This window comes from Micropterus dolomieu, linkage group LG23 (genome assembly GCF_021292245.1).
Source record: "Micropterus dolomieu isolate WLL.071019.BEF.003 ecotype Adirondacks linkage group LG23, ASM2129224v1, whole genome shotgun sequence".
Taxonomy (NCBI): Eukaryota; Metazoa; Chordata; class Actinopteri; order Centrarchiformes; family Centrarchidae; genus Micropterus; species Micropterus dolomieu.
The window spans coordinates 4816700-4826016 of NC_060172.1; the positions used below are offsets into that span (position 1 = coordinate 4816700).

Sequence of the window (9317 nt, forward strand, 5' to 3'; positions counted from 1 at the left end):
TGTTATTAATGGGTTAAGAAAAGACCTTTGCTGCATGTGCTGTACTTCTTGGTTTTTAAAAATAATTTTTAGAGAAACCTTGAGAAAATAAATTACTTCAATTTGCCATGATTGGCTTTCTCATATAAAACCATCCTCCACCAGTCTGGCCATCTTCTTTGTTGATTTTGCTGCAATAAAGTGTAACTGGTCTGTATGTGAGCAAAGCCTAAATAAGAGCAACTTTAGGTTATTTTCTTGCATACAGAAACAGATACCCGCAGTTAGAGATGCTTTGATCCTGTTAAACTTGGAAAAGCTAAGGATGGTTTTGATGTCTCTAACAGTGCTCCTCTCTGCAGGTACATTGCGGTGTGCGAACCACTCAGGTATCACAGCATCATGACATCAGCTCGGCTGCACTCCTGCTGTGCTCTGGCCTGGTTCGTCGCTCTGCTGTGTATTGCTGTGCTCTTCTCCTTCCATATGAATGTCCCGCTGTGTGGCAATACCATCAAACATGTGTACAGCAGCAACCGTGCCATTCTGAGCCTGGCCTGCAGTCCCACCCCTATCAGTGATATCTATGGTCAGTGCATTTGTTTAGAATGTAAAGACATACAGTATGTTGTTGAACACTAGCCCTTTTAATCAGGCAATCATGTTGAATCAGGGAAAGGAAGAAGAAGTAATTACATTCATTTATTACAGTTTGTCTTTATTTTTTGTCACTTCTTTTACTTCTTTCTTTCTTTTTCTTTCTTTAAGTAAAATACCGACAACACTAATGCAAAACAAAGTAAGACTACCTACAGCTTGAAGTGAGACCATTTCAATTTGACAGTGTAGTCTTGCTGGAGGGCAAAATGAGGCAAGCGCATGACTGAATGAAGATGGAGGTTTACATGATAATTAACTAAAAAATTGGTTTTATGTTTCTCTAGGTCTGTCCATGACCTGGTCTGTGAGTACAGGGATCTTCCTCATCATTGCTTTTTCCTACTTCAGAATCCTGCGTGCTTCTATAAAATATGGCGCAGCTGACCGCATCGTCCGCAGCAAGGCCTTTCAGACGTGCACATCGCACCTTGTGGTGTTTGTGCTCTACGAAATATCTTCATTGGTCATGGTTATGAGTCAGAGGTTTCCCTCAGTCTCTCAAAATATCAAGAAGTTCTTCAGCATCTTGGTTGTCATCATTCCACCAGCCATCAACCCCCTTATCTACGGACTGGTCAGTGAAGAGCTTCGTGCCAGCATCATCAAGCATTTTAGCATACACATCCACTATAAAAAATGAGAGGGATATAATATATTTACCTCACTGTATTGCTGATAAAGAGGTGTAGATTTGTTTTCAAACCAGTTTCACCTGCTCATAAAGTTTTCAATAAATGAGCACAAGTATGAAAGATTATTTAGGTTTTAGGGCACACCAAGGTGCAAACCATGTAGTTCTATGTCCCGGGTTTGGTTCTGGCTCAGTGACTTTGCTGCATGTCATCCCCCTTGGTCTTTCCCCATAACTGTATTTTCTTTTAACAATCAAAAAATATATTATAATTGTATATAATGAAATATATGAAACAATTATGCCAGGTTTACAACTAGACTACACGATAGTGGACGACAACCAACAACACAGTTTTACATTACATTTATTTAGTTGATGTATTTCCTTTTCTGTAACCTGTCAATAAATTATGTTATGGGTAACTCTCTCCTGGTTACACGGGTGCTTGTAGACATCCACGTTCCTTCATCTGAGCACCTTATTCACTACCTTGAGTGTGTGATGCAAACTCTCATATGAGAATGCATTCATCAATAACATCTATGGTCTCACTTTCACTGTAATCCTGCTCTCATCCTCTATCGGCAGTATAATGCTCACCTATTCTAAAATCACAGCAACCTATCTGAAGTGTTTGAATTGTAAAGCCTTGAAGACCTGCAGCACTCAGCTGTGCCTTATCTGATCATGCTAGTCAGTGGGATTTCTGCCATTCTCTTTCACATTGTTCCCGACAGCCTCAACCCTCTTATCTACGGCCTGCAGTCCCAAGAAATACGCAAGTGTTGGTCAAATATATTCAATCATATAAAGGTTAAGCAGACATTTTAATTCAAACATGAAAATTGTAAATGAGCGTTCTTTTCTTCATTTTCATGTATGAAACAGTGAACATGTACTGTCCACATGGGAGGCATTTTCACTTAGGGGTGTACTCACTTTTGTTGCCAGTGGTTTAGACATTAATGTCTGTGTGATGTGTTATTTTGAGGGGACAGCAAATTTATATTATTATTATTATTATTATTATTATTATATTATATATATTTATATATACACAAGCTGCACACTCACTACTTTACTTTGTAGCAAAGTGTCATTTCCTCAGTGTTGTCACATGAAAACATTTAATCAAATATTTACAAAAATGTGAGGGGTGTAGATACTGTAAAACAGTGAACAAAGTAAAACGATGATGATAACTTCAGTCACAATAATTGACCATTAAAATGCCAAAAGTAAGTATGGTGACATTTTCACACTGATTAGATGAATACCCAAAGTTGCACTGAAATGTTAAATACAGGACCTGTTAATGCATTTAATACAAAGGAGAAAAATATAAATATAGGGAATTGTGGACACTACAAGTCCACTTTGTTGTCACTTTATTAAATGGATGACCATGTAATGTTGTTTTACTTTTAGATATTTTGCTTGCACTAAAGACTAAGGGTAAATGAAGAAAGTGTGAAAGATGAACATTGTGAAACCATGTTGTTTCTGTATAAATTCCGAGATAATTGGCTTGAATGTTATTAAAAAAAGCTTTTCTAAAAAGTGACTTACTTTTTGTCACTTATTTTTAAAGAGTGCTTTTATGAACATATTACACCAGTGTTCACTGTGTTCACTCTTTTATTTTTAGCCATGTTAGCAGTGTGTCAGTTGGTCCAGACTGAAATATCTATTGGATGGACTGTGATGAAATATGGTGACATTCATGTGTCCCTCAGGATGAACTGTAATAATGTTGCAGATCCTCTGACCTATCATCTGGTGAACAATGGCCTTCCATTCAACTTTAACAACTAACAACTGCGCTGTGGTAAAGTTCGCGTTATAACTTAAGTTCCGCAGAAAGCAACATGAAAAACAGCTGCAGGCTTCCGAAACACTACGCTTGTTACTTTGTGAGCTTCAAATGAAGCTTACCGTTCACAGTTTCTCTTGACTGTCCCTCAGTATCACAGCGTTAGTCCGACATCGCTGAGCCTGCTAGCCACATTAGCTGCGCAATATACTAATGTCAAAATAGCTAACCAACATAATAAACAGTGAAACACCACAAGAAACAGCAACACTTCCAGCTTCAAGATTTAAGTTGGGTCAGGAACAGCCCATGGCGATCAGTGAACCGTTACAGAGCTCGTTACGCTTGTGGAATTTTTGAAGCACTAACAAGCACTGAAGTGTGAAGTATAAACATTGTGGTTATTGTGGTGCTTGGCCAATAGCGTGTTATTTAAATTTGCAGTTATCACAACAGCCCTACTTCTGCCAGTTTATTGCAAAGCGCAGACAAGACAGATGTTCCGTAAGCATCATGCATCAATGCGTCATCAAGCATCATGTGGAGCACAGAGCTCCTCTTGGAACAAATTGGAGAGTGTAACAAATCTTAATTACTCTCATAAACAGATTTTGCCCACGTGCAGCAGTGCTCTAGACTGATTGATAGGAACATATTCTTTATTGACATTTGGTTGGCTCTGAAAAGAGCTGTTGTGTCCAGCTGTTCCAAGAAGAAAACACATGTCCCCCGCGGGGAGGCCCAATGGGCAGGTTGCACCAAGTGCACTGGAGTGGGGGTCCCAGCCAGGACCTGGTAGCGCCATGGATTTTGAGATGGCGCTCTATTCCATGATGTGTGCCTGGGCATCCGCTGCCAACGTGGAGAGCGACAAAATGACGGTGGTAATCTTTCTAAACTCACTGGTTAGCTTGGGAGAAAGAGCACCGGGCTGGGCGGCAACAGAAGACATGGAGAAGGCCAGCAGCGGAGATGATGCAGATGTTGCTGACCAAACGAGCTTGTGCTGTTCCTCAAGCCTGGGGGGCTCTGTCACAGGAGGCGGGCTATAGATTCAGTGCCATACTCTCATGGTTTGGCTCCAGAGAGGGACAGGCCAGTACGCCAGTGGTCAGCAATAATATCTGGCCCGCCGTCAGATTGCTTTGAAAAAAACATAAATTGATAGCAGCTGGTGCTGAAACAGATCTCAGTCATGACGGCAGTTACTCACACAATCGCTTCCTCTTAAGTGATTGTGCCTCCAAAATAAAAGCGTGAGAACTTTTTGTGCAGCAATGCTTTATACTTTGAAGAGTTCTGAACGACATTCAAAAGAGACTCTGGCTTGCTTGACACACCTCTGAAAAAGCCGTCAGTAAACGTGTGGTTGGATTCCCCTGAATTTCCTCAGGGAAAATGAAAATAAGCGTCTATAGGTTTATGAATGCGGATCAAATGCTGGGAGGAACACAAACTGCAGCACATGTTTTATTGTGAGCATGTGTAAAAGTGTCAATTTGTTTAACAAGGGAGAAATAAATACCTGCAGTTATTTGGAAATGATCTTACAACCTTTCAGACGGGAGTCCCGCACAAAACCGACTGCGCTAAACATGTACACAAGTATACAAAGATTTAAAATAATTTGAGCCACGTAATGGCTTGAAAAAAATTTGGCCCCATGCCAGACTTATCTGCCGACTGCTGCTGTACGCCCTGTCCTTCCAGCTCAGCCGTTTGCTGCTTTGTGATGACCACGCTGGTGCTACTCTGAAACCGAACCCATCCTTGTTCCTAAGAACATTCGGAGATTGTTCAGGATGAGAACATTATGGCTGGATTCTTTCTGCCCTCCACCCCAGAAAGGTCAGAAAGGTAAAATTGCATCTCCTGTGCCTGGTGCATGCGTTGCCGTGTTACATGGAACGCACTGTCCCCATCCGGCACACAGACCAGCTGGTTGTACATTATGGTGATGTTGCAGTGGTAAAGCTCTGTCCAAGAAATGCCTGGTTAGATGGCTTTGTGAGCGCATCTCCCAAGCCTATACGCAGGTGGGAAAGGACCCGCCCACGGTGGTCTGTGCACACCCCACGCACGGCATGGTGGTGGCAATGGCCTTGTTTAATGGGGTAAGTGTCAAGAATATCTGTATGGCGACATCATTGTCTACACCCCGCACGTTTTTATGGTGTCTGGTGTGTGTCAGATCCCTGTTAGAGTTAGACCGCGGTGCCACTCAGATTAAGGTGCTGCTTATCTAGGTGGGCTGGGTTATGACTAGTGGAGGCCTGTGGCAGTTAATCTGAGGCCAGTTGCATCAGTCGGGCTGGATTGTTGCCTTATTGCGTTTGGGAGTAGAGTCTTAAGGCTCAACCCACTGTACTGTCCAGTAGAGGGGGGGGCCTGTGTGAGATAGAACGCTGTTACGATATACTAATCATAGTTCTAATAGCACAGGGGTAGCCCTCTACTGATGGGCCCTGATTCATACTCCACCCTGCACTACCATAAGAATAGTGATGACAGCTTTTCAGCCGCTGCCTCTCACCCAGAGAGTAATGCCAGCTTAGTCTCGCCGTCATTGGACAGGACCTCACAGAGGCTACGTTCATTCTTAACGCTCAATTCCGATTTTTTTCCCAGATCCGATTTTGTTTGTTTGACAGTTCACATTATTGTTTAAATGTGGTTCATATCAGATCAGATTCCTTGTGACCTGGGCTGTTCACACTGTCAAAACAAAATCTGAGACACATATGAGCAAAAAAATCCGATTTGGGCCACTTTGACCTGCAGTCTGAACCTGCCTTGAATTGCTTGAGTTTATGGGTTAAGACCTTGAGCATTTTGATCCAAACAACTGTGAACACCACATTGACGACTATGTAAGGGAATTAGATCACAATCCAAAGAGCGCCACTGCTGTACTGACAGTAAGATAGATACTAGCTTAGCATAGTTTACTTTTCTTGCAGTTACATAGGCAGACTTGAATTTGTTAGCAACAACAGCCTGAGCTCAGTTAGACACCCTGATATTAACTCATTACCTAAATTCTGATTAGACTGAGACACCACTGTCCAACTTTGCAAATACACTTGGCCCAGATAATTTGTCAGTAAGACTACTAGAGCAAAACAGTAGCTTAGGATACACCCCAGTATGACACACAACTTCTATTATTTATTATTAAATAATACAAACAATAATCATCATTATATTATTTTATATTTATATTGATGCCATTTATCCCCAACAACAGTGAGTGTGCAAAACTCCCTATTTGCTGGGTTGTGTAATATGGAACCAGCTGATGTGCCACTGACTTACAACAAGAAATCATTCATCTATAAAGCAACGACAAGCTCAAAGTTCGGTACAACAATCTCTCTCTGCTTGAGTTCTATAAACTGTATGTACATCCTGAGGATTTTACCATTCTGAGGAGCCATGTACTGAAGTTTGCATCTCTGTTTGGGATTAACTTCTGCTGTGAGCAGTTCTTTTCAAAACGGACTCTTGCAAAGACTCAGTTCTGTTTAACCAGCTCAGAGTAGCATCATCTTACCGCAGACAAACAGTCCTAGCCGCATGACAGCGACCTGTGATAAATACTGTATAGTCATTTAGTGTGGCCCTCAAAGGATGATAGTCACAGAACTACCCCGGGCGCCTGCCCCCCAGGCAGGATGACACAGGGCCATCAAGCCCAGGGCTTGTGGCAAAAGCCCCCCGAGAACCGACAACACCCCAGAGCCAGTGACCACCCCACCCTGCCCAGCCCTGGTAGAGTACCTCCCGGCCATTGGGGCTGGCATTAGACCGCCACATAAGCGAACAGGCCAGGACTAGCGGGATTCCCACCCAGGGAGAGAGCGGACCCTCCGGCCAATGGGGCACAGACCCATGGCCCCAACCACACCCAGGAGGCAAGGCCACCTAGCCCAGGCCAGAAGCCTGCCACTGCCACTGTCTCAGACCTAAAAGTTGGAAATTGTAGCTTGTTTACAGTTGCCTCGGCCAGCAACTAAACTCTTATGTTGCATGACACATTGTCTGACGCAATGATAACTGACTCCCCAAAGATAAAATCAAGTCTGTAAAACAGTGCAACGGAGGAGATCTTCATTAGAGCTGGTGGATACTACCAGCAATGAGCAGGGAGACACAAGACAGACAAGTCAAGAGACTGAAACGCAAAGAAGACTCAAAGTAGGTATTAACGCTCTATTGTTTCCTCACAATGATTGTACTTTATTTTCATGAGTTATCAATATCATTTACAGAATACTGTCTTTGTTGTCATTTCAGGTTGATGGAAAACTACAGCTACAACAGCTTCATACTCCAGCTGGAGGGGTTCAGTGTCACGAAGGATTCAATGTACCCTGTCTTTTGCCTGTTCTTTATTTCCTACATTCTTTCAATGGTTCTGAATTTAGGCCTTTTGGTTATAATTTGGATTGACAAGAACCTTCACCAGCCCATGTATCTGCTGTTATGCAACCTGTCAGTCAGTGACATTATTGGAAGTACTCATATTTTGCCCCGTATGCTTGCAGATATCTTGAGGCCTCCCTCTGAGCGTCTCATCAGTTATTATGAGTGTGTAGTCCAAGCTTTCACCACCCAGTTTTTCAGTAGCACTTCCCACACTGTTCTCATGATTATGGCCTTTGACAGATATGTGGCCATCTGCAATCCCCTGCATTATGCTGCCATAATGACCAACAAGATGTTGATCAAGCTGACAGTTTCTGCCTGGGGAGTGGCCTTTTTTTTGGTGGGGATTCTTCTCGGTCTGACCATACGGCTGAACCGATGCAGGACTCTGATCATGAATCCCTACTGTGACAATGCCTCACTGTTTAAGCTCTCCTGTGAAGATATATTCATTAATAACATCTACGGCCTCAGTTACACTGCAGCCTTGCTCACCTCCTCTATAGGCAGCATTGTTCTCACCTATGCAAAGATTACAGTAGTTTGTCTGACCAGTAAGAACAAGTCTTTGAACAGTAAAGCCTTAAAGACCTGCAGCACTCACCTGGTTGTGTATCTGATCATGTTGATCAGTGGATTTATTGCCATTATTCTGCATCGTTTCCCGCAGTACTCAGACTACAGAAAACTTTCTGCCATTCTGTTTGTAATCGTCCCTGGCACTCTCAACCCCATTATTTATGGTGTGCAGTCCAAAGAGATACGAAAACTTTTATTTGAAATATTTCAGTCCAAAAAATGCTTGGCATGGTGGAAAAAATAAATGTTTACCCTTTTTGGCAAATAAATAAATCATTTAAAAAACATCAACACTGAATGAAAGCTTTTTTGTAATCATTCTTTTTTTGCTTAAAACATAGCAAACATGTACTTTGTAACTATGTAAGTATTTATAAAAAAATATGTATGATTTGTTGACATCCACAGCTCTGTAGATGTCAACAGCTTTGTTGCTAAAAACTGAATAGAGCCATCGTTATTACTGTAAAGTCTGTACATTGCTTGGTGTAATTGTATTTAAAGAAGTCATTCAAATTGTGGTCATGATGGCAGTGTTGACAGAGCACTGTAAGTACCATGTTGTTCAAGGTTTCCTTTGTAAAATGTGTTCTGTGGCCTTGCCTTCACCAGCCTGCTGCTGCTTTCTGCCTGCAGTCAGTACAGTCAGAGGCTGCGTTCATTTTGTTAGTTAAAACTATTATAGACATTTGTTTTTTGATGACCTTTGTTCACATCAAAAGCAAGTAGATAACTAAATAAAATTAACCTTTACAGGACAAACTATGATGAAATGCATTAACTGTTAATGGAAAACAATGGTTTAATTCAATTTGAGTTAAAGGATTATTAGTGACATTAAGGGTATGCTCACTTTTGATTTGGTTTGGTTAGTATGCTACTAGTGAGGTGTTCTTTAAAGAATAAAATTAACTGATACATTTAAAGTGAGTTTAAGTGAGCTAATTACTATTATAAACCAAATTACTTGTCCAAATACCTGCATGCATTAACTGAACTTCTACCACCCACAATATAACCTTTTAAAATGTTGATTTAGCTTGCAGTGATAAGCAGCAGGAAAATAACAGAGGGGGTGGATACAACATAAAAACAGGCAGGCCATATTGCTTGAATTTAGGAAAAAATAAGCAAACATAACATTTTCATGTGGATGTAATATTAGAGTTTTGTTTTGTTTGCTTAAACACATCTGACCACTCTGACATCACATTTTCAGCAGTT

The 9317-nt window shown here is 41.5% G+C and overlaps 2 protein-coding genes across 2 annotated transcripts in view; both read left to right on the forward strand.

The window, feature by feature from the left end:
- LOC123963013 (olfactory receptor 2K2-like) overlaps positions 1-1279 on the forward strand; it is a 3039-nt gene extending 1760 nt beyond the window's left edge. Inside the window, exon 3 of the mRNA XM_046039532.1 lies at positions 924-1279. Coding sequence (XP_045895488.1) covers positions 924-1279 — 356 coding nt within the window. The remainder of the gene's footprint in view (positions 1-923) is intronic.
- A 6107-nt stretch (positions 1280-7386) lies between these two features.
- The window catches only part of LOC123963014 (olfactory receptor 146-like), a 13792-nt gene continuing 11861 nt past the window's right edge, over positions 7387-9317 (forward strand). Inside the window, exon 1 of the mRNA XM_046039533.1 lies at positions 7387-8284. Coding sequence (XP_045895489.1) covers positions 7387-8284 — 898 coding nt within the window. The remainder of the gene's footprint in view (positions 8285-9317) is intronic.